The sequence below is a fragment of the Loxodonta africana genome, chromosome 18 (assembly GCF_030014295.1).
Source record: "Loxodonta africana isolate mLoxAfr1 chromosome 18, mLoxAfr1.hap2, whole genome shotgun sequence".
NCBI classification, from domain to species: Eukaryota; Metazoa; Chordata; class Mammalia; order Proboscidea; family Elephantidae; genus Loxodonta; species Loxodonta africana.
In genome coordinates, this window is record NC_087359.1 from 76,435,875 (window position 1) to 76,461,134 (window position 25,260).

General features: G+C 42.6%; 1 protein-coding gene across 1 annotated transcript in view; it reads left to right on the forward strand.

Annotated features, from left to right (window-relative positions):
* Positions 1 to 644: 644 nt before the first annotated feature.
* MYOCD (myocardin) overlaps positions 645 to 25,260 on the forward strand; it is a 122,548-nt gene continuing 97,932 nt past the window's right edge. The window contains exon 1 of the mRNA XM_010596619.3: positions 645 to 983. Within this exon, the coding sequence (XP_010594921.1) occupies positions 929 to 983 (55 nt within the window). The 5' untranslated portion in view covers positions 645 to 928. The remainder of the gene's footprint in view (positions 984 to 25,260) is intronic.

A 25,260-nucleotide genomic window follows, 5' to 3' on the forward strand; every position in this document is an offset into this window, starting at 1 on the left:
AAAAAAAAAAGCGTGTCCCTGAAAAATGAGAGGCATTTTATTTTCTCTTTGGAAACGTGTCCAAGTTTGTTACTGGAGCTGTTAGATGTATAATCTGCTCTGCGAATGATCTGAAGTCCTCAAACGAAGAGAGAATGCGAGGATTCTGGTCCCATGAGAACTTTGTTTATTTTCAAGTGGACCCGCTTATCTACAAACTGTCCTGGATACAGCGCCCCGCGGGCTCGCAAGTTCTGTCCCCTGGAGGGCGATTCCAGCCGCGTCCCTCGTCTCCGCAGGGCCCCAGGGGGAAGCCACGCTGCTCACACACATCCCGGGTCCCAGCGAGCGCCCAGCCCCGCGCCCCACCTGGAGTCCTGGCTGCCTTGAGCGCTCGCTGCACCCGGCCTCCCGGCTCCTTCATTAAGGCTGCCCGCTGGCCGGGCCTCCCTAGCCTCCCGCCCGGTGCGCCCCCGCATCTGCCCCGCTGCTGCAGTCACCACCCGGTGCCGGGCCTGCTGTCGCCGCTCCAAGCCTGGCGTCCAGGCCCGCGGCGCCTGATTGGCCGAGCGTCTGTCAGTAGTAAAGAGGATCAGATAGCAAACGTGGGACCTTCATAAAGGCGTGGCGGTGGTACTCCACCGTCGCTGGCAGCCGATGACATCAGCCCAGAACACCCGGGATGCCGCTGCTGGGCGACCTCAGCGCAGGAGGAGGGTCCTGCTGGCTAGGAGTTAATTAGCCCGGCACAGTGCGGGGGGAGTCGCCAGTTTTCCCGGGACACTGGCTTCAGTCACTGGCTGCTACCGTACTCCTACCCAGGGGAGTTCAGCAAGAGTTGGATGCATTCTGGGTTGTTAGCCGCGGTCCGCTGGGCTCCCGGGAGCCTTTTCCTGGTGGAAATCAGGGGGCGTCTGGCAAGGGAACCAGCGGCTTGCTGAGACTCAACATGACGCTCCTGGGTTCTGAGCATTCTTTGCTGATTAGGAGCAAGTTCAGATCAGGTAGGGCTAAGGCACTTAGCATTCCTTCCTAAACTTTCCTCTTCTGCAATTCTCAACTCCAGACTGCTTTCCAATACACGTTGCGAAGTCTGCGGCGGCTGCCTAACCTTGTTCCCCAAAAGCACATTTTGGAAGCGAGGAATTGTATTTGACTTTGGTGGGGGGCGTTCATGCCTTCCGTTTGCAATGCTTTGAGTTGTTGAGTGTGATTTTGGGGTATGAGAAAGCCAAACCTGTTTCTTTCCCCCACTGTATCTGGGAATGGACGTTTCGGAGGGGTACATTTAAAAGGAGCTACTTTGATTATGAACAAACAAGGCATTTCCGGCGTAATATCAGTGATAATTGCTGAGAAGATGAACCTGATGCTGTGTATTAGGTACAGAGGTCATTTAAAATGTAGCTAATCCAAACAAATGTATTTCCCAAAAAAAGTCACTTGGGGGAAGTAAAAATAGCAAATTTGGAGCACACCAAGTATTTAAAATGACATCACTGTAGGAAAAAAAAAAAAAGTCCAGTGCCACAAATATTTTTTCCCAAACCATCCGATATTTATAAATGGAGAATTTCACCCCAATTTCTGTGTTAGTGGCGCACAGAGAAACTTCCCAAAGGACCCTAAGCGAAGGTGAGTGGAACGAAGAGATGGGAACTCTAGCCGCTCTTCACGGGGAGTGTGTGTTCCCGTACTTCTAAGGTGTAGGAGTGCGGGTCTCCACACGGAGACAGGGAGCCCGTGGTCTTTTGACGTTCTTTCTCTGTGTATAATGCTGGTTTTATAAAAGTAGCAACAAACCTCTCAATAATGATAAAACTACGTAGAAAATGGGTACTTTTATGAGGACCCAGATGTGAACATTCAGCATAACAGGTGGAGAAGTATGCTGGCAGCGGTTTCTAAGCTCCGATCCTTTTTTGTGGTTGTTAGCTGCTGTTGAGTTGACTCTGCCTCGTGGTTACCTTGTGTACAACAGAACAAAGCTTGCCTGGTCCTGTGCTCTCTTTATAATTGTTGGTATGTTTGAGTCCATTGCTGTGGCTATGGTGTCAGTCCATCTCATTGAGGGTTTCCCTCATATTCACTGAAAACCCTACGTATAACAACAGAATCTTGCTCTAATCCTTAGCCCCTCTAAATGGTACCACTCAGCATTTCACTTGGGATGCTTCAAGAAACGCAATGAGGGGATGCTGGGAAGTACAGGTCATCTGTGACACCCTCAGATGCTTTGGTTACGGATGTCCTGGGGGTAGACTGGAGATTTAGGATCTGCCTGTAGAAACAAGGTGAAAACTTGAAAAGATCTTAGACAGCTGTGATCCTATGTGGGCGCTGGGGCCCTGAAGCTAATACTGGGTTCCTTAAGCTGTTCCTTTCCTTGGTAAGGTGAGGTAGATGGTCGGTTTGTCAGCTAGAGACATCTTCACTGCTTTGTAATTTGGTCAAAACTGCAGGGCAATACTGCCACCTTTCTGAGAAGGGAGGATGTAGATTTGTTTTGCGTGCAGCTACGTTCATTTAGAATGTGCCCTTGCCAATTTGGTAATTTGGGGACAAAGAGAGCTGGTCTGTCTCCCAGAGGATTTTGTGATGCACTTGATAACAGACTTGCAAAAAGACTTATCAGACGAATCTTTCCTTCAAGTAAAGTACAGTGGAAGGAAAGACACACAACGTTTGCCCTGTTCCCAATGCCTGTTTAGTGCCTGGTGGCATAGTAGTCAAGAGTTAGGCTGCTAACCAAGAGGTCGGCCTTTCGATTCCACTAGCCGCTCCTTGGAAACCCTACGGCGCAGTTCTACTCTGTCCTGTCGGGTCGCTACGAGTCAGAATCGACTCAACTGGAACAGGTTTGGGTTTTTTTGGTTCAGTGTCTTCTAGGTAGACCTGCAGGCCCTGACGTTGGAGTTTCTTATGATTACAGAATCATTTTATTCTTTTAAATCTTGGACAGGCTTTTGTGTCACAAAGAAGGGTAACTTGAGGAAAACATAACATCAAAGCCAAAGCAGGCATGCTTAATCCTCCAGCTTTGATAAACAGGGAAACTGGAGTCTGGAATTTGATAGACTAGTTCGGTCATCTGAGATTCAAGGGGTTGATAGTCTCCTAAAAGACAGAAGAAAAGAAAAATCAAGTAGAATGTAAAACTAAAAAATGTAACGGTGAGGAATTTTACTTGACTTGGGGAGGGTGTTAATGTCTTCCATTGTCAATGTTTTGGGATGTTGAGTGTGGCTTCTGTGTGTGGCAAGGTCACTAGTCTTCTTGTGTATAATTACCGCTCTCCTTAAACCAGCACAGAAGTCTGGCTGACAGCTAAAGGCAGGTCTCGTCCTAGTAGGACTTCGGTGACTAACAATAGAGAAGGAGGGCCCTCTTCTTGGTTTTATTTTTCTCGGTTTTCTTTTTTTTTTTTCCTTCATCCTCGACTCAAAATGTAAACTCATAAAACTGTTTCTATCTCGTTGCTCATGTTTGCTCGCATAGTGGATCTAGTGTTACTTATTACATTAAAGATATTTCATAAAATAAATGAAACTAAATGGTTCTCTGATCGGAACAATAGATTCCCTGTGACAGGGCTTGTTCATATGTGAGCAGATGGCTGCTTGAACTCTGAAATTGTCATGGCTGGCAATGGTGTTCCGCCAACTTCCTACAAGTTGTATTCACATGGCCTTGTTATTAAGTACAAAATCCTGTGACAGGAGTGACAAACCGTGGAACTTTACATGTATGAACATGTTCAGTGATATGCAGTCATCTTATTTGAGAAGCCCAGAGTGTCATGGCTGAGTGGGTGGGTTGAGAGCCAGACTAGCTGGGTTTTTAGCAGGCTCCTCCACTTACTAGCTGTACGACCTTGGACTTTGGATCAACTACATAACTTCTCTGTACCTCAGTTTGCCTCATATGGATAGTGAGGATGGTCACGGGGTCATTGTGGGAATTTAGTGTGACAACGTAAGTACAGCTCTTAGATCAATGCCCAGCACTTAGTAAGCTGTCTGTCAAGAAAAGTTGTCCTACGGTCAATATTAACGGGTGTGTGATCTTGGGGTGGTTGGTCGCTTCCTTTCTCTAGGCCTTGGTTGCTTCATCTGTAAATATGGAAGCCGAATCCCTTTGCTAACATTTTATCGTTCTCTGAAAACACATACAGATGGACTAGAAACAAGCAAAATTGTGATTGGGCTGTGTGACAGCTGAGCATAAATGGTAGGCCATTTACATAAAAGCGGTAATTAATGACCACATTTTTATGGTTTTTACTTTCTCACTGTAGTTTTTACAGTATCTGTAATCAGTGTCACTGCCAACTGTTTTCCTCAATATCCTAATCCTTCTGTCATACAAAACACCAGGGCACGTGTGTGTGTGAGCATACGCCCACACGCTTTACACAAAGGACCAAAGTAGACAGAGAGAGGGTCTATTAGTGGATTTTATTTCTAAACAATCGTTGTGTTTCTTTTGCCTCCTCTCTTCTTCCTCTCTTTCCAGTCCCAAACAGTCCAAACAATGGCAGTGTCTGGCACCCATCATGACCTGGCCCCATTCCCTACAAATTCAAAGTTGCCAGATTTAGCAAATAAAAAAGCATGCAGTATTTGGGACATACTCATACCAAAATAGTGTTTGTTATCTGAATTTTAAATTTAATTTTGTGTCCTGTATTTTTTCTGGAAATTCCACCTGTTACCTGAAACGTGTTTGATCAATACTCTAAGACAACCCTGCCCAATTATCCCATCAAGCTATTAGAATTCCCGGGGCCCAAAGGTTCCAAAATGCACACAACTAGCATTTTAGGCATGAAAACAAGAGATGCAAGATGGGGAGAGGTTACTCTGAGTAGGAACTCTGGATCCCCTGAAGTAGAGCCAAGATATGGGTTGAGGAAGAACATGAGAGCATTAACTTCTAGCTTTCTGGTGAGGAAGAAGCCAGGGGCTCAGCAGGCTGCTGGTGCTCGGGCAGCAGCATGGGCCTCTGAACTTGGGGCTATAGATGAAGAAGCCAAGGGACATGCAAAGCAGACCCTTGGGAAGCAGTGGCTGAACTGAGCGAAATGTGGGGTAGCGGAACACGCCCAGCCAGTTGCCTTGGAGTCAGTTCTGACTCATGGTGGCCCCATGTGTGTCAGAGTAGAACTGTGCCCCACAGAGTTTTTAATGGCTGATTTTTCAGAAGAAGATCACAGGATTTTTTTCCTGAGGTACTTCCGGGTGGACTCAAAACTACAATCTCTTGATAGCAGCTGATCTCATTAATCTTTTGCACCACCTAAGGACTCCAGTAGAACACAACAGCACTGTCATATTCTAACCCCCTGGTCCTCCCACAGTGTTTAGCTACAGGGCTCCAGCGTCTGCAGTTGGCTACTTGTCCTTCCAGAGAAGCCAAGGGGCATGTCAGCGGGAATACTGCAGACCACTCCCTCTGTCCTCTTTTCTCTGTACTTCAGACTAACCCAAACAGACTACTATTTCCTACTTTAAGCTAGATCCTTTACATCTCTAGACTTGAATTTTCTTTCCCAAAAATTGAGGAGACTATGGCATTGGTCCCCAAGGTTTTTATGATTATGAACACTTTTGAAGACATTTCTACCAGAAGAACAAGAGAAGCTCAGCCCTAGTCCTACCTTCACCATTAATTTGTTTTATGAAAAACAAACAAAAAACAGTTGCCATCAAATGGATTCACGTGTGTCAGACCCCATGAGAGTTGTCAGTGCTCCATAGGGTTTTCATTGGTTGATTTTTTTTAAGTAGATCGCATGAGGCGCCTCTGGGTAGACATGAAGCTCCAAACTTTTGGTTAGTAGTTGGGCACTTAACTGTTTGCAACACCCAGGGACTTCCTTTTTTTTTTTTTTGTAATCTAGGACAAATAATTTAACTAGCAGAGTGCCTTTCCCATGATATGTAAGATATACGTATATTCATCTAATTTAATTGACTTCTTTAAATCTCGTTTTCATCATCTATAAAAGATTTTGACTGGTTCATCTCTGATGTTGCTTTCAGCCCTAAGAGCTGATATTTTTCCAAGTGAATGGTCCTTAGTGTTTTTGTAAAGTTTTAAAAATGATAAGCTTCATAAAAGAATTGACCATGTCTTTTGTGAACTGCAGTATTCGCAGGGGATCTCGCCATGGAGTAGATGCGCCATAAATATTTCTTGAATGGATGAATGAATAATTCGTGCCTGCTATCATCATCACTGAGTCCCTGGGTGGCACAAACAGCTAAGATACTTTTTGATATCTTCATCATTGACACAGAATTCTAAGATAAGCGTTTCAGTTGCTTCCTGGGCTTAGCTGGCCTTTTGAAGTTTCACCGATGAGTTTTGCATGAGAAGCCTACTTGAGCACAAATATCTTAACTCTTCCCCGCTTTCAACTTGCTATTGAAATGACCAGAAGAATACTTTAAAAGTGGGGTAAACACCCCCGGATTCTCTGTTAACCCAGAACTAAAGGCATTCCCAAAGCCAACTCTTCAGACAAAGATTAGACTGGGTTGTAAAACATAAAATAATACTCGTGAAGCATGTGCTTCTTAGTTCAAGTAGTTAAGTGAGACTAAATGAGCAGCTCCCACCCAGAGGTGGAATGAGAAGGCAGAAAGGGGCAGGAGCTGGTTGAATGAACACAGGAAATCCGAGGTACAGAGGAGGATTGCGCTGTCTCGTTAGAGACAGCAACTGGGGTCACACAACAACGCGTGTATAAATTTTTGTATGAGAAACTAAATTGAGCTGTAAACTTTCACTTAAAGCACAATCAAAAAAAAAGTAAAGAAAGTGGGGAAAACATGTTCCTTCAAAACCTTTCAGGAATTCTACTAGATGTAATGAGAATAGGGCTAAACTGAAGGAGGGAACTGAGGACTAACTCATAATTCTCCTCCTGCAAAAATACAGGGAATTAAATGGAGATTTTAGAAGAATCGATTAACGTGTCTTCTTTTAGAATGGTTACAGCTGGACGTGGGACAAGTCAAGAAGTACATTATTTAAATAAATGCCGTGGCCACAGCCAGTAGAAAATTAAAACAGTGGAAAAAGACAAAGATCAAAATGATGAAAAAGAAGATAATAGATACAGGAGACTAAAACTAGCAATCCCACATCCAGAGAATTGGCATTACTGATAAAGACACCACACACACACACACACGCACACAATTAAACAGAAGCAATCATCAAAGACACAAAAGGATTGAATTGCATCCCCCAAAAAGATATGTTGATGTTCTAACCCCTGGTATCTGTGAACATGACCTTGTTTGGAAATAGTCTTTGAAGATGGTATTAGTTAGGTTAACATGAGGTCATACTGGAGTAGGGTGTGTCCTAATCCAATCTGAGTGGTGTCCTTATGGAAGAGGAGAAGAGACACAGAGAGACAGACTGTGGGAGGATGACCATGTGAGGCTGCGTCTGCAAGCCATGGCACACCTGGCGCAATCAGAAACTGGAGAGAGAAGAAAGGGTCTTTCCCCAGAGACTTCAGAAGGAGCATGGCACTGCCAACATGTTAATTCAGACTTCTAGCCTCCAGAACTGAGAGACTCTGAATGTCTGTTCTCATGAGTCACCTTGTTTATGGTATTTTGTTACAGCAGCTCTAGGAAGCTAATACATATGTTTAAAAAGGTAGCTGCCAAAAAACCTTCAAGCCCAGTCTCCATGGGCGAGCCCTTTATACGTAGGAAAAAAATGCCAAGATAAATCTCTCGTAGATCATGGTGGTTACAAGTGTGGGTGCCAGAGTTATGATATTCGGGTTAGAATCACAGTTCCACTCTTCACTAGCTGCGTGAATTTACACAGAGCTTACTCTTTCTGTGCCTTAGTTTCCTCATTTGCAAAATGGAGATAATACCTGTGGCATAGGGCTGCTGTATGCAATAAAAGAGGTAAAATACATAAAAATGGCAACTAGAACAAAGTAAGTTCTCAATAAACATTACTATTACTAGTTTCACCTTCATTCAAGTGGCATGTTTATGGTCAGGGTTGTCTAAGCCTTAGCCTTACAAAGAAGATCATGGGTCTCAGTCTCTTGTCATCCTCCCAGATTTTGCTAGTTCTCACTCTGGGCGTCTGAACAAGCTGTTCTTCGCTGAAGTCATTCTTCTTCCTTCGCTGACAGCCACTAATTCCTTTCTCAGCAAGGTGTTGGCAGGGCTGTGTTCTTTCTGGAGGCTCCAGGGGAGAATCCATTTCCCTGACTTCCCCAGCTTCTAGAGGCCACCCACATTCCTCGGCTGGTGGACCTCTTCCCTGTCTTCAAAACCAGCAGCATAGCATCTTGAAGTTTCTCTGGCTCTGAATCTTCTGGCTCCACTTTCAGCACGTAAGGGCCCTTTGATTACATTAAGGTTTCTGGGTGATGCGAACAGTTTGCACTCAGGGGCTAACTGAAAGGTTAGAGGTTCAAATCCACCCAGTGGCACCATGGAAGAAAGGTCTGGGGATTGCTTCCATAAAGATTACAGCCAAATAACCCTATGGAGCCGTTCTACTCTGTAATCCACTGATCGCCATGATTTGGAATTGACTCGATGGCAACAGGTTCGGTTTTTTGGTTTTTTTCTGATTACGTTGGGGCCACCCAGTTAATCCAGGATAATCTCTGTATTTTACAGCCAGCTGATTAGCAACATTATTAATTCTATCTGTGAGCTAACATATTCACAGGTTCTGGGGACTGGGATGCAGGTATCTTTGGGGAGCCATTATTCTGCAGTCTGCAGGGTTGCATCCCAACTGTCACACCCCTGCAATGCCCTTGTCCTACAGACTTTGTTCTGCAGAAGTTTTCCCATACAGTGGCTTATCTAAGCACAGTCCCAGTGTGTTCCCTCGGGTGTTCCCCAGAGAGCTAGTTCCACAAGATAGTAACAGTTGTTAAGCAAGAAATAAAAAGTTAGATACTGGAAAAGTAAATTGGATATTTTTGTTGCTGAATTTCTCCAAGACTTTAATATTTCCAGTGTACATTGTTATTGTTGTTAGTTGCTGTTGAGCCAGTGCCAACTCACAGCGAGTGACCTCATGTCCAACAGAACGAAACATTGCCCAGTCCTGCGCCGTCTTCGTGATCATTGACGTGCTTGAGTTCGTTGTTGCGGCTATTGTTTGGTGCCTTCCAACTTCCAGGGCTCGTCTCCCGGCACTGCATCGCACAGATTCTGTCGTGCTCCACAGGGTTTTCATTGGTTAATTTTTGGAAGTAGATTGCCAGGTACTTCTTCTTAGTCTGGAAGCTCCACTGAAACCTGTCCACCATGGATGACCCTGCTGGCATTTAAAATACCTGTGGCACGGCTTCCAGCGTCACAGCAACATGCAAGCCACCACAGGACAGCAAACGGACGGACGGACAATGGCTAACATACATTATGAACATCTGAAAGGGGCAATGATTTCCAAACGTGTTTCGCCTTTATTCACAGAGCATCTCCTAGGGCAGGCTCAGCTGAACAAACACACTGTGGGAAATTATGCCCTGAACAGAGCTGCTCACAGCTTCTGGCAGCGATTTATTTAATGGGGTTAATCTTTACATTGAAACTGCTGCCAAGCCCGCTGCACTCACCCCTGTTAGAGCTCCGATGGTTTCCTTCCTGGCTGCTTACTTGCATGCTGGATCACCCTTTTTTTCCTCAGACCAGGCACTGATGCCCCACGTGAGGGACATACACAATAGGACGTAATCCCTGTCTTTAAGAAGCATATGGATTGGTAAATAAACGCCATGCAACCCCAAAATACGCTGCAAGAGAGCTGTGTATTTAGTAATTCCTTCATTCGACAAATCTTTCTTCAGTGTTTCTTGCACTGAACGCTGCGCTGGGAGCTGAGGTTACAGCTGGGGAGCAGAACAATACCACCTTGTCCTCACAGAGCGTGCCCTGTATAGTGGGTGCCGGTAGCTTATAGAGAGCTGCACCTCCCGAAGGGTGGGCAAGTATCCCACAGAAAACACAATTAGCTGCTTTAGACCTTAAAACAGGAGCATGCTCCAATTCCTACGTGCAATTACCTCTTTTTTTCTTTTAAGGCAAAGCAACATTGAGGGCCTGGCTTATATCACCTGCCAGGGTCATTGGTCTCCTCACTGTATTGATTTATTATATTGCTCTCTCCTGACTATTGGTTGGTCATATATGGTGTGGCCTTCCCTCACCATCTCACTTACTACTGCAACGGCCCCACCCCTCCTCCTGGCCCTGTCGTTAACCAAAATTCCTACTACTATCCTGCACACTATACATTTTATTTGTTTATTACTTGTCTTGCCACACTAGAATGTAAGCTCCAAGAGGGCAAGAATTTTTGTTTGTTTTATTGCTTTATTCCCCAGCACCTAGAACAGCGGTTGGCATAGAGAAACCAGAGAGGGCTAAACCCAATGCCATCGAGTCAACTCCGACTCAGAGAGACCCTATAGGACAGAGTAGAACTGCCCCATGGGGTTTCCAAGGAGCGGCTGGTGGATTGGAATTGCCGACCCTTTGGTTAGCAGCCAAGGTCTGAACCACTGCACCACCAGGGCTCCTTGACATAAAGAAGGAACCCATTAAATACGTGTTGAATAAAAAATTTCATTATTCCCCCAAAGGAAACCCAGGTGGCGTAGTGGTTAAGAGCTACAGCTGCTAACCAAAAGGTCGGCAGTTCAAATCTACCAGGTGCTCCTTGGAAACTCTATGGGGCAGCTCTACTCTGTCCTATAGGGTCGCTATGAGTTGGAGTCGACTCAATGGTAGTGGTTTTTTATTCCCCCAAAGGCTATTCAAAAACAATAAAAGGAAACAACATATATGTTTTTATATATATTTTAGACGTGCGTGTGTGTGTGTGCATGTGAAGACTAGGAACAAAAGGGATGAGTGAATATAAATACAAACTTTAGAACCATGCTGTGTTTGTTAACTAGTGTTGCCGTAACAGAAATAGCACAAGGGGATGGCTTTAAAGGTCAGAAATGTATTTTCTCACAGTTCAGAAGGCTCGAAGTCCAAATTCAAGGTGTGGCTTTAGGCGGTTCCTTCTTTGTTTATTTCAGCTTCTAGGAGTCGCCGTCATTGGATTCCTGGGCTCGCAGATCCTCCTGCCTCAGTCATCAGAGAACATCTGTCTCCCACCTGGGTCCAATCTGCTTTTTTGTGAGTGAGAAGTGGATAGGGTTAGGATCCACCCTACACTGGTCTGACCTCAAATGGTTGATGGGTTACATCACATTAGATTGCATTGTGGAAAGTGATTCTATCACATTAAATTAGATTACTTCCACAGTTATAGGGGTTAGGATTCCAACACATTATTTTGGGGGCACACAATTCGATCCATAACAAGTGGCTATTTCTGAAGTGGGAGAGGCAGGAGGTGGGATGAGGTGTAGCCCCAAGGTAGAAACAGATTACTGGTGCTCCTTCTAGGTTGGGTGGTAGTTTCACAAGGGTTTATCATTAAGCTAATTAATTAAATGAGAGTCACTTGCGGGCCAGTGATGATACTTATATTCATGGGGGCAGCAGTGATTTGGTGGTGGAATTCTAGCCTTCCTTGCAGGAGACTCAGGTGAATTCACAGCCAAGGCACTTCATGCACAGCCACCTCTCAGCCTGTGCTCCCCTTACTGCGTAGGCTGGTTTCTCAGTCTGAGGTGAAGTTCTATGTGGGACTCTTTGATAACCAGGTTCCAGACAGGCAACGAAACTCCAAAACAGGTGAAATCCAGAAAATGTTGTCCGACATTAATTCAACAATAATCCCCCCAATACTTTATATTTCTTTAGTATTAGTATCCCCTTCCTGTTCTTGTACAGCTGCACAAAGATTTTTGCAAGATTGTAGTCCAAGTGTGTGCAGAAGCTTATACTCAGCCTCTTTGTCTGACAGCATACTGTCATAAGTACTTTTCCAGGCTTCTAAAGAGCAACCCAGTTCTTGTTTTAACCCTTTCAAAATTCAATTATTTTGTGCTTTGAATTTTTTGTTGGTACCATGTGTTTTCATTAATGGAAGCATGATGAATCATTGAGTGTGGCTGAATTATTGGTAGGTAGTGTGGATTTTTTTTTATTTTTTATTTTGCCCCTCCAACAATCCTACCCTCCAAGTCCTGAGGAACATACCTTGTCCCACTAATTCTACCCTGGACACCCCCTAGAGCCCAAAGGGACATACGGTATCCCAAAAAAAAAACTTTCAAATTTCCATGTTTCCTACCAAAAATCCACACACATCATACAACACCTTGTAGAAACAGTAATTTGTGGCACATGCCTGCTTTTTTGGTTTCAGATAGCAGGCACCATCAGTGGGAAGGCAGCTTTCCAATGAACCTGAGAGGTAGAAAAAGTGGATGGGCAGCCATATATCTCAATGATCATGAAAGGAGTTAATGACTGTATCATATTCCACCAAGTGTGTGTATACTAATTTACTAAGCCTGTAGCGCAGTGGTTAAGAGCTACAACAGCTGCTAACCAGGAGGTCGGCAGTTCAAATCCTTGGAAACCATATGCGATAGTTCTACCCTGTCCTATAGTGTCGCTATGAGTTGGAATCTACTCGACAGCAAGGGGTTTTTTTGTTTGTTTTGGTTCCACTTGTATTGAAAAATAAAGCCAATTATAATTTTTAGTACTATAAATAGCAGGGCTTTGAAAATCTCTGTGCATACAGCCTTTTTCTTCCTTTGTCTTGTTTTATAGGATACTCATTTAGAGTAAATACCAAGTGTGGGAATAATTTTTTTATGGTAGCTAGTAGTATTTCAGGAGCACTTGCAACATACCAAGCATAGCCCTGGGCCTGTTTCCACATCTGTTCCCTGACTTTCAAACATGTCCCTGTAGTAGAACTAACTCAGAGTCACCTTGAGTACTTACCCAATGGTGACTGGTGTTTAGTGAGCAACAATGACCGAATACTTTTGGAAACTCCCATTTGGTCTGCTATTTGGCAACCACCTGTTACCAAGCATGACTATTGTCTCATCAAAGGGAAGATAACTAAGAGTTATTGAAGACCCCTTGTCTGTGAGCTCTTCACTTTCATTATCTCATTTAATTCTTATAAAAAATGCTATCAGATAGGTATGGTTATCCCATTTCATAGGTGAAGAGGCTGAGGCTCATAGGTTTTAAGTGACTTGGTTAGAGTAACAACTAATAAATGGTGGAGGCCAATACATGATGTGAACCCAAGCTCTTATGATCCACTGACCACGCTGTCTCTATTACAACCTAAAGCTCCATTCCCCTCTATCCTGGTGGAGTTAGGATACTTCTTTCAGGACTACAACTCTAGGCATATACCCAACTGCCATTATTGTGCTTGATTTCCTAAATAGTCATTTATTTAGTACTTACTGCTAGTCTAATTAATCTATAAATTATATATGTCATCTTCCCCCAAATCCTAGGATTTTTAATGAAATTTGACTATTTAAATCTGTCTATTTGAGGAAAAACAAGTTCAAAAACTTTTAAAACCAACAGCAACAATGAGAAGACACTTGCCCTAAGACACGAAAGATAGCTATATAAGAAATATCTAGTAATTAGATGGGGAGTAAAAGAGACAAATATTATCAGTGGGCCAGAATTGTGTATGAGTGTGTGTATATGCATATACATATATACTACACACACACACACACACACACACCCTAATATAGGTAAATTTAATCTCTGGTAACGGTGACTTTTTAAATCAGCAATAAAATGTTGGGAAAATTTATTATCCATTTGGAAATAAACGAATTTGGCTGTATGTTTATACATAAAAACAAATTCCACATGGAATAAAGGGCTAAGGAAATCTATAAAATATTAGAAAACAATAGAGGAGAATGATTTTATAATCTTGGAGTGGGACAAGCCTTGCCAAGAATGACATGTAAGTCAGGGTACAAGTAAAAATTGACATATTTAACCACTTAAAAAGTTTATTATGCTACATTTTTTAAAAATCACCAGAACAAATCTAAAAGGCAAACAATCGGTTAAAAGGAAACACTTGAAATATGTATGCTAGGCAAAATTATTAAAGACTTCTATAAACAAGAAGAGAAAAAAGGGAAACAACCCGAGAGAAAGATGGCAAAGATAAAGTCAGGCAACGCAATAAACACATGAAATATATCCAACTCATGAGCATTAAAGAAAATGCAAATTGAAAAAAAGAGATGGCATCTTTTCAAGCATCAGATTCACAGAAATTTTGAATATTGACAGCATCCAGTATGAGAACAAGTGTGGGGAAACGGGTGCCTGTGTCCTGTTGGTGAACAAGGATACATATCTAAAGTCTTAAAGGATACAACTTGACAGTCTCTACTGAACTCTTAAATGAGTCTCACCATCTACCCAGGTGTTTTCAGGTATCTAATTTAAAGAAGTACTTGTATATACCTGGATTTTCACTGCATCATAGTGTATAATGGTAAAAAGAAAATGAAACAACAGAAAACCAAAAAAGAACCTAACCCGTTGCCGTTGAGTTGATTCCGACTCCTGTCGACCCTATAGGACAAGTTAGACCTTCGCCATAGAGTTTCTAAGGCGATAAATCTTTATGGAAGCAGGCTGCCACATCTTTCTCCCGCAGAGCGGCTGGTGGGTTCGAACTGCTGACGTTTCCATCAGCAGCCCAGTGCTTAACCACTGAGCCACCAGGGCTCCTTGAAACACCATAAACATCTATCAGTACCAGTTGTAGTTGAGTCAGGTCCAACTCATGGTGACCCCAAGAGAGGCATGTTCAATTAAACTGAAGTATAATTAAATTTTAAAATGTATAAATAAAATACAATACAATGCAGAACAGAAATGATAAAACTCTGTATGAATGTACACAGAAAGATCTCCAAGATATACAATTAATTTTTTAAAAGCAAATTATGAAACACTCAGACAATGTAATTTCATTTATGTAAAAAAAAAATTAATTATAAGTTCGAAGGAAAAAATAACTGTTCACAGTGATCCGCCAAGAGTGGGGCAGGGGAAGATCTTGTCTCTTCTCCGTCGTCTGAATCTTTTAAAAGAATGCGTTGGTATCTTATCTACGTAAAACCAGTAACTCGCTTGCTGTCACGTGGACTCCAACTCAGGCTGACTGCACAGGTGTCAGAGGAAAACCATGCTCCACAGAGTCTTCAGGGGCTGATTTTCGGAGGTAAATTGCCAACCCTTTCCTCTGAGGCTCCTCTGGGTGGACTCAAACCTCCAACCTTTTGGTTAGCAGACAAGTGTTAACCCTTTGCATTACCCAAGAACTCCTCTCATCTATGTAATTAAAAAAAAATGTTTAAACTACAAGGAAAAATGGACGTCCTGAAAGTAGCAGAAAACAACCCATTTCTGTAAGCCATTAGTGGAGTAGACAGACATTCAAAGAGGATGTAGAGGGCATGAATACTATAGTACATGAAGTTAACTTGATAGTATAGATTGTGAGTTTCTTACCTGATATAGACTATTAGATGACAGTTTTAAATTCAGCACTCCACCGCCACCCCCCCACAACATGCACGCAACACACACACACACAGAAATCTCAATAAATTCTAAAATTCAGGCTCATTTCTTGATCATGCGGGAGAAAAAATAGAAAATACATTTAAAGGTTGAAATTTTTTTAAGCCAACAACTTGGGAATCAACACACACCGTAAACCTATCAAAAGGTGTTAAAGCCTGTGCATAGAAAACCACCTAGAAGGACCTGTTCCCAAACTGATTATCTTTACGTAGTCAGAGCAGCCCTGGTGGTGAGGTGGTTAGCGCACTTGACTGCTAATAGAAAGGTCAGTGGTTCCAAACCACCAGCCGCTTGCTCCAAGGGAGAAAGATTTGTCAGTCTGCTTCCGTAAAGATTTACAGCCTCGGAAGCCCTATGGGGTTGCTATGAGTTGGAATCAACTCCAAGGCAGTGGGTTTGGTTTTTCGGGTTGGTGAGATTATTTTTCTTTATTTTTGCTTGTCTGTTTGCTGTCTCCTGTATGTTCTTTGGAAACCCTGGTGGCATAGTGGTTAAGTGCTACAGCCGCTAACCAAAAGGTCATCAGTTCAAATGCACCAGGCACTCCTTGGAAACTGTATGGGGCAGTTCTACTCAGTCCTATAGGGTTGCTATGAGTCGCAATCAACTCAATGGCAATGGGTTGGGTTCGGTTTATTTGGCTTTGGTATGTTCTTTAACAAATGTGAATAAACGGCAGTAAATCGATCAGCAGGATGAGTTATTTGTTTGTTTAGTTCTAAGTCAGGGAGCAACAGGAGAGGGAGGGGTTAAAGATTCCTTACCTGAGCAGCAAGGAAATCAGGTAGCTAAGAACCTGGGAGGTTTAAGTTGTTCTTAAATTCCCATCAGTCCTAGAGGGGGCTCAACTCAAACTACAACCACGAAAACTTACTCCTCAGCTACAAGACTTGGGAATCTGGGATCCTTAAAATTCCTTTATTTTGGAAAACTTGAATTTATGTATTATCGTAGAAGCCCTATCCTGACCACACCCTTACTTGTTGTGTGAACTTGACAAAGTCCTTTAAGCTCCTGAACCTCTGCTTCTCCGTTTGTAAATGTAGGGAACAAAAATGCCTTCCCCAGGGGAATTTTGTGAGGCTTTAGTGAAAAGACACACGAGTGCTTGGCTCAGTGCAGGGGTGTGCTTACAGGCTCAGTAAATGGTAGCTATCTTACTGTGATATTAATATTAGTTTGTATTAATCACTTTAGAGTGTTTATATTAATATGCCACAATATGTTAATTTACAAGATTTTATAAATAATTTAAACGCTGTTATATAAATTTACATTAAGTATATTATATAGATATATATTACATTGCATATATATACTTAATATAATTATGATATTTCTATTATTATAGTATACTAAATGAGCTCTTCCAAAGTGAGCCCAGTTCTTGTCTGGGCCGCAGCGCGAAAGCTCCTAGTTATAAGGATAAGCAAAGGCTCGTGGCTGTTTTTCAGGCACAACTGAAAGCCCAAATCCTACACTCTTGTAACTGAAAATATAACTGTTCTGTCTAAAAATAAAGTCAAAGAGAAGAGCTCTCTCTGGAGAGAACAAAGTTTTGGGAACAGAAAGCTAGCAGAGCCGTCCGCCAAATCCTAACACCTTATAATTCTATGAGGCAGTAAACTCCTCCCCCACAAAAATAATTGCATCAGTTAGGATGGTTTTATTTTCATACCAACTCTGCAATCTGGTAGTAGAGATGAGGAGACTGAGGTTCGCAGCCATTAAGGAATTTGCCCAAGGCTACCCAACAGATTCGGTAGTTCAACCCACGCTGCAGCTCTGGTCTTCCAGCTCAGCACACAGTCCCCTGAGAAACGTGCAGCCCAGGAAAACATAAGCCAGGCTTTCAGACGGGCAGGTAGGTGCCTGGCATTTAATCCAATGCTCCCTCAACAAAATGGCCCCTCTGCTGGAAGCTTGCTTTTCACATAGTAGCCCCCTCCACTGGCTTCAAGATGTAAAGAACTAGTCTGAAAGGACAGATAAAAACTCAGCGAGTCTAACTAAGTATTGGCTGGGAGAGGAGAACAGAATGAGGCACGCGGACAGCAAAGGAGCCCTTGGTTGGGAAGAAACGTCAGCCTGTGCAGAGGGCTCTGTTCTGAACACACGGATCACAACCTGACCCACGTATGTCTCAGACACAGAAAATGTGCTTCAGTGTTATGCTTGGTTGCTTCAAAACCCGTGTCTAACAGGAGGGCCAAGATTATTTTCTCACATTTAAGAAAAATTTTAACATATACATATTCTTTAACTTTTGTGTGTATATTTATATGCATGTATTTTTTTATACATACATATATATGTTAAGCATACATATGCTAAAGTGTGTATGCATATATATATATATATACACACACACACACACACATATATATACATATGTATGGGGGGGATATACAATTTAATTACGGGAGCCCGTTAGTGAAGTAGTGGTTAAGAGTTTGGCTGCTAACGAAAGGTTGGCAGTTCGAATCCACCAGCTGCTCCTTGGAAACCTTATGGGGCAGTTCTACTCTGTCCTATAGGGTCTCTGAGTCGGGATCAACTCAACAGCAATGGGTTTGTTCTTGGATATATGTACTAGTGTGTATTAGTTAAATATACTAATATATACACCTATTAGTTATACACCTATTAGTTAAAGTATATATACATGTATATATACATACACACACATACATACATATATATGTGTGTGTGTGTGTGTGTGTGTGGAAACCCTGGTGGTGTAGTGGTTAAGTGCTCCGGCTGCTAACCAAAAGGTCAGCAGTTCGAATCTGCCAGGCACTCCTTGGAAACTCTATGGGGCAGTTCTACCCTGCCCTATAGGGTCGCTATGAGTCGGAATCGACTCGGCAGCAGCAGGTTTGTTTTTTTGGTTTTGGTGTGTATATATATACCTTACCACCAAGTGTATATATGTTGTGTTCGTTGTTTTCGATTCCGACTCATAGTGACCCACCAAGTATATATATATTGTGTTCATTGTTTTCGGTGCCAACTCATAGCGATCCTATGTACAACAGAACGAAACACTACCTGGTCCTGCACCATCCTCACAATCGTTATGCTTCATCTCATTGTTGCAGCCACTCCATCTCCTCGAGGGTCTTCCTCTTTTTCGATGACCCTCTATTTTACCAAGCATGATGTCCTTCTCCATGTCTTTGGAGAAGGACATGGTCCCTCCTGATAACATGTCCAAAGTATATGAGACAAAGTCTCATCATCCTTGCTTCTAAGGAGCATTCTGGTTGTACTTCTTTCAAGACACATTTGTTCATTCTTCTGGGAGTCCATGTTATATTCAATATTCTTTGCCAACACCATAATTCAAATGCACTGATTCTTCTTCAGTCTTCTTTATTCATTGTCCAGCTTATGCATGCATATGAGATGATTGAAAATACCACAGCTTGGGTCAGGTGTACCTCAGTCCTCAAAGTGAGATATTTGCTTTTTAACACTGTAAAGAGTCTTTTACAGCAAATTTGCCCAATGCAATACGTCGTTTGATTTCTTGACTACTGCTTCCATGGGCATTGATTGTAGATCCAAGTAAAATGAAACCCTTGACAACTTCGATCATTTTTCCATTTATCGCGATGTTGCTTATTGGTCTAGTTGTGAGGATTTTTGTTTTCTTTATGTTGAGGTGTAATCCATACTGAAGGCTGTAGTCTTCAATCTTCATCAGTAAGTGATTCAAGTCCTCTTTACTTCCAAGAAGCAAAGTTGTGTCATCTGCACATCGCAGGTTGTTAATGAGTCCTCCTCTAGTCCTGATACCACATTCTTCTTCATATAGTCCAGTTTCTCAGATTTTTGACTCAGTATACAGGTTGTATAAGTATGATGAAAGGCTACAACCCCAACTCACCTTTCCTGAATTTAAACCATGCAGTATCCCCTTGTTCTGTTCAAATGACTGCCTCTTGGTCTATGTACAGGTTCCTCATGAGCCCAATTAAGTGTTCTGGAATTCCCATTCTTCTCAACGTTATCCATAATTTGTTGTGATCCACACAGTCGAATGTCTTTAAATTGTCGATAAAAAAAAACAGGTAAACATCTTTCTGTATTCTCTGCTTTCAGCCAAGATCCATTTGACACCATCAATAATATCCCTCATTCCCCACGTTCTCTTCTGAATCGGGCTTGAACTTCTGGCAGTTCCCTGTCGATGTACTGCTGCAACCGCTTTTGAATGATCTTCAGCAAATTTTACTTGTGTACGATATTAATGATATTGTTCAATTAATTTCTGCATTCTGTTGGATCATCATTCTTTGGAATGGGCACAAATATGGATCTGTTCCATTTGGTTGGCCAGGAAGCTGTCTTCCAAATTTCTTGACATAAGTAAGTGAGCCCCTCCAGCACTGCATCCATTTGGTGAAACATCTCAATTGGTGTTCCATCAATTTCTGAAGCCTCATTTTTCACCATTCCCTCCAGTGCAGCTTGGACTTCTTTCTTCAATGCCATCAGTTCTTGATCACAATGTACCTCCTGAAATGGCTGAAGGTCAATCAATTCATTTTGTACAGTGACTCTGTGTTCTCTGTCCATCTTCTTTTGATGCTTCCCACATTGTTCAGTGTTTTGGCCATAAAACCTTTACATATGTTTTCGGGGATGCTCTTTGCAGTGTTATATTGCTTGAATTTTTTCTTCAGTTTTTTCAGCTTGAGAAATCCCAAGTATGTTCTTCCTTTTTGGTTTTCTAACTTCAGGTCTTTGCACATTTCATTATACCACTTTATTTTGTCTTCTTGAGATTCCCTTTGAAATCTTCTGTCCAGCTCTTTTACTTCATCTTCTCTTCCTTTCACTTTAGCTATATTACATTCAAGAGCAATTTTCAGAGTCTCTTCTGACGTCCATTTTGGTCTTTTCTTTCTTTCCTGTCTTTTAGTCCCCTTTTGCTTTCTTCATGAATGATATTATTCCACGACTCATCTGGTCTTCAGTCCTTGGTGTTCACTGCTTCAAATCTATTCTTGAGATGGTCTCTAAATTCAAGTGGGATATATTCAAGGTCGTATTTTGGCTTTCATGGACTTGTTTCAATTTTCTTTAGCTTCAACTTGAACTTGCATATGAGCAGTCGATGGTCTATTCTGCAGTTGGCCCTTGACCTTGTTCTGACTGATGATATTGAGCTTCTCCTTTGTCCTTTTACACAGATATAGTCGATTTGATTCCTGTGTATTCCATCTGGCAAGGTCTACACATATGGTTGCCATTTATGTTGCTGAAAAAAAGGTGTTTGCAATGAAGTCATCGTTGGTCTTGGAAAATTCTGTCATGCAATCTCCGGCATCATTTCTATCACCAATGCCATAGTTTCCAACTACTGATCCTTCTTCTTTGTTTCCAACTTTTGCATTCCAACCACCAGTAATTTCAATGCATCTTGAGTGCACGTTTGGTGAATTTCATACTGCTGAAGTTGATAAAAATCTTCAATTTCCTCATCTTTGGCATTAGTGGTTGATGAGTAAATTTAAATAATAGTCATATTAACTGGTCTTCTTTGTAGGTATATGGATATTATCCTATCAATGACAGCTTTGTACTTCAGGATAGATCTTGAAATGTTCTGTTTGACTATAAATGTGATACCACCCCTCTTCAATTTGTCATTCCTGGCATAGTAGACCTGTGGTTGTCCAATTCAAAATGGCCAATACCAGTCTATTTCAGCTCACTAATGCCTAGGATATCGATCTTCATGTGGTCCATTTCATTTTTGATAACTTCCAATTTTCCTAGATTTATAGTTCATACAGTCCATGTTCTGATTATTAATGGATGTTTGCAGCTGTTTCCTCACATTTTAAGACACACCACCTCACTAAGTGAAGATTCTAAAAGCCTGACTCCATCCATGTCATTAAAGCCGACTCTGCTTTGAGGAGGCAGCTCTTCCCCAGTCGTCTTTTGAGTGCCTTCCAACCTGAGGGGCTCGTCTTCTGGTACTATTGTAGACAATATTCTGCTGCTATTCATAAGGTTTTCACTGGCCAGTTTTTTTCAGAAATAGACCACCAGGTCCTTCTTCCTAGTCTGTCTTAGTCTGGAAGCTCTGCCGAAACCTGTCCACCATGGGTGGCCCTGATGGTATTTGAAATACTGGTGGCATAGTTTCCATCATCATAGCAACATGCAAGGCATCACAATACAACAAACTGACACACACATATAAAATATGTGTATATATGTGAGTGTGTGTGTGTGTGTGTGTGTGTGTGCGTGCATGTGTGTGTGTCCATACTTTACATATGCCATCTCCGGCGCATGTATATAAAGCGTGGAGGGTGGAAGATTTGTGTTCGGGGATGCTCTTTGCAGTGTTATATTGCTATCATTATTGTTGCTGTTGTTGGTTGCCATCGAGTTGGCTCTGACTCAGGGCCACCACATGTGTGCAGAGTAGAACAGCTCCATAGGGTTTTCAAGACTGTGACCTTTTGGAAGCAGGTGGGGCACCCTGTCTTCTGAGGCTCCTTTGGGTGGGTTCAAGTAGTCAACTTTTTGTTAGTAGTCAAGCACTTAACTGTTTGCAATGCCTAGGGACTAAAATGTTGAGGGAAAAATTCAAAATGTCCAACTAAAAGAGAATATTTAAATGTATTGAAAATGGGATATAACATACACATTAAATATACTTTCAATGAATATTTCATAAGATGGAAAGATATTTATAAGGCAAGAAGGAGCCTTCAAAGTTGTGTTTATAATACAATTCCAGTTCCTGAGAAATTTTAAATAGTTATCTTTTTATATACATGTATACATATGTAAATCAGAAGAAAGAAAGCGAAGTATTAGCAGGATTGGTTATCCCCACGTGCTTGAATTATCATTAATCTCACTTTCTGACTTGAAACTTTTATACATTTTCCACAATTTCTATAATGAACATGCAATTGTTTTAAAATCAGTAATAAATGCTGTAAGTGCTGATATTGTATACAATGGGCTTAACGTAGGATCTTAAAAGAACTTAAATCTATATAAAATCCACATTCAAGGATCACATGCAATAAAGACTAGCCCTTTAATATGGGGGAAGTCCTTCTCCCTTGCCCTTATAAAACACAACCCTTTGTTCCAAGCTCCACTTCCTCTCTATTACCAACTCTCATTCAGTTATTCGCTGATGCCTACGCTAACCTCATTAATACGTGCCTAGTAATTTATCACTGATGAAGGCATTTTTATTTCAGCATTACAATTACCCTATGTTCTTGATGGTGGTGTTTGCTCCAACTCATGGAAACTTTATGTAGAACAGAATAAAATGTTGCCCAGTCCTGCACCGTCTTCATGATGGTTGGCATGTTTGAGCCGATTGTTGTGGCCGTTGTGAAATGCCTTTCAACCCAGGGGACTCATCTCCCAGCACTGTATCAGGAGATATTCTGTGTGATTTCCAGCACTGTATCAGGAGATATCCTATGTGATCCAGAGGGTTTTCATTGACTGATTTTCTTTCTTCCCAGTCTCTGTTAGTCTAGAAGCTCTACTGAAACTTGGGTTTCTTATTGGTACCTGGAACCAAAAGGCAGGGAGCAGAGTGTGCTCATGGGTGACCTGCTGGTATTTGAAACCCTGTGGCATAGCATCCAGCATCACAGCAATACACAAGCCACCACAGTACTACAAACTGACAGACAGGTGGTAGCCAACTACCTTATAAGGTCTCTAGAATACAATGTCTTCAGGCAGGGTTGATGACTTGCCCAAATTCACACACAGAAAATGGCAGAGCAGGACTTGAACCCAGAACTCTCTCAGTGAATGGATAGACTCAGGGAAGCATAAATCAGGGTCCCTTCTCTCAAAGACCTCCCCATGCAATGGCTTTCAAGGAAAGAAGGTCAAATGGTGGCTCTTTTGCACGCACGCAGGTCCCTCTTGCGCTCCAGGGTGTGTGCAGGCTGTCTGCCTAATTCACCCATGGCTCGGGGCCACAAGATACATAAACAAGTGGGGAAAGCCTCTGAGAGGAGTCTTGATGCCCAAATGGAGCAATTTGTCTTCTGAAATTATTGTTTGAAATTGTTTATGTCAGTTGCTGAGTTTCTGTTCTGTACTTCAGAGACTTGTTTCTGATGGAAGAAAAAATTCCCTGCAGCCGAACAGCTATCCGAGTTGTGAAGTTCTAGTGACAGGAAGTGTGGCCGGCTGCCTGCCCACCCTTCTGGGGCAGGGAGGCGGTTTGTGAGGTTGACTACTGCCCCAATAGGTGACCCCAAGAATCATCCAGTGCTGACTATTTGGAGCCCTGGTGGTGCAGTGGTTAAGAACTCGGCTGCTAACCAAAAGATCTACAGTTTAAATCCACCAGCCACTCCTTGGAACCCTTACGGAGCAGTTCTACTCTGTCCTATAGGGTCACTATGAGTCAGAATCGACTCGACAGCAATGGGTTTGCTTGGGGTTTTGGTTTTGGGTCAGATGTAACTGTGTGAAACGTGTTATTAGCCATTAGCTGCCACAGAGTCAGCCCCTGACTTGTGGTTACTCCATGCACAGCAGAAGGAAACACTGCACAGTCCTGCACCATCCCCAGGATTAGTTGTGGTTGGGGCCATTGTGATCCATAGGGTTTCACTGGCTGGTTTTTGGAAATAGACTGACAGGCCTTTCTCCCCAGTCTGTCTTAGTCCGGAAGTTCTACTGAAATCTGTTCAGCATCATAGCGACACTCAAGCTCCCATAGAAAGGTGGTGGCTATACATGCAATGCACTGGCCGGGAGTCAAACCTGGGTCTCGCACATGGAAAGCAAGAGTTCTAAGGTACTGTTACTACTCCAGCTCATAGACGAAAGAAACAGAAGCACCCTGCAGTTAAGGAACTTTCACGAGAGCTCACGTGTAGTAAGTAGAAGAGTTGGGGCTTGAACTCACGCGTGCCCCTGCCTCTGGAGTAGGTGCTATTAACCACCACCCCATACCGCTCCTCATAGAGGCCTGAACTGTCCAGAGCTAGTTTGGGCCAACTGGCTTTCTTATCTCTCCCCCTAGAGAGCATTCAGATTGTTAATCCTGCCCCCTTAGGGACACATGGGAATCCCTGAGTGCTGCAAGCAGTTAAGGTGCTCGCCTGCTAACCCAAAAGTTGGAAGTTTGAGTCCACCCTGAGGTGCCTCGGAAGAAAGCTACTTTCCAAAAATCAGCCATGGAGAACTCTGTGGAGCACAGCCCTACTGTGACACCCGTGGGATCGCCATGAGTCGGTGTCATCCCAACAGCAACTGTTCTTTTTAGTGACACGGTCAGCCCCAAAGCGTTTCCACTTGAGGTTCATGTTCCTCATCCCTCTAGTGTTTATGAGATATTTTAACACTGAAACCTTAAGCTCACAAACCTGGCAGCTTGGTGTGTGAGAGAGAATTCCTTTTGAGGCATGAATTAGTCTTCTTCAGATGTTTTGACAAGCCCAGAGTGTGGTGCTTAGGGAAAGAATGGCTTCATGGTGTTTGTGTGAACTGACATCTTTCTAAAACAATATTAGACTGTGTGTGAGGTTTGATCATTGAAATCACTGCATGATAATTCCGGGTTTGAGCTCTTTTGGCCTTGAGTTTGCTCCTGTTTTTTTACCCACCAAATGCCCAGCATTGGAAGCTGGCCTGAATGAATGTCTCAATCTCCTTAGAGGAA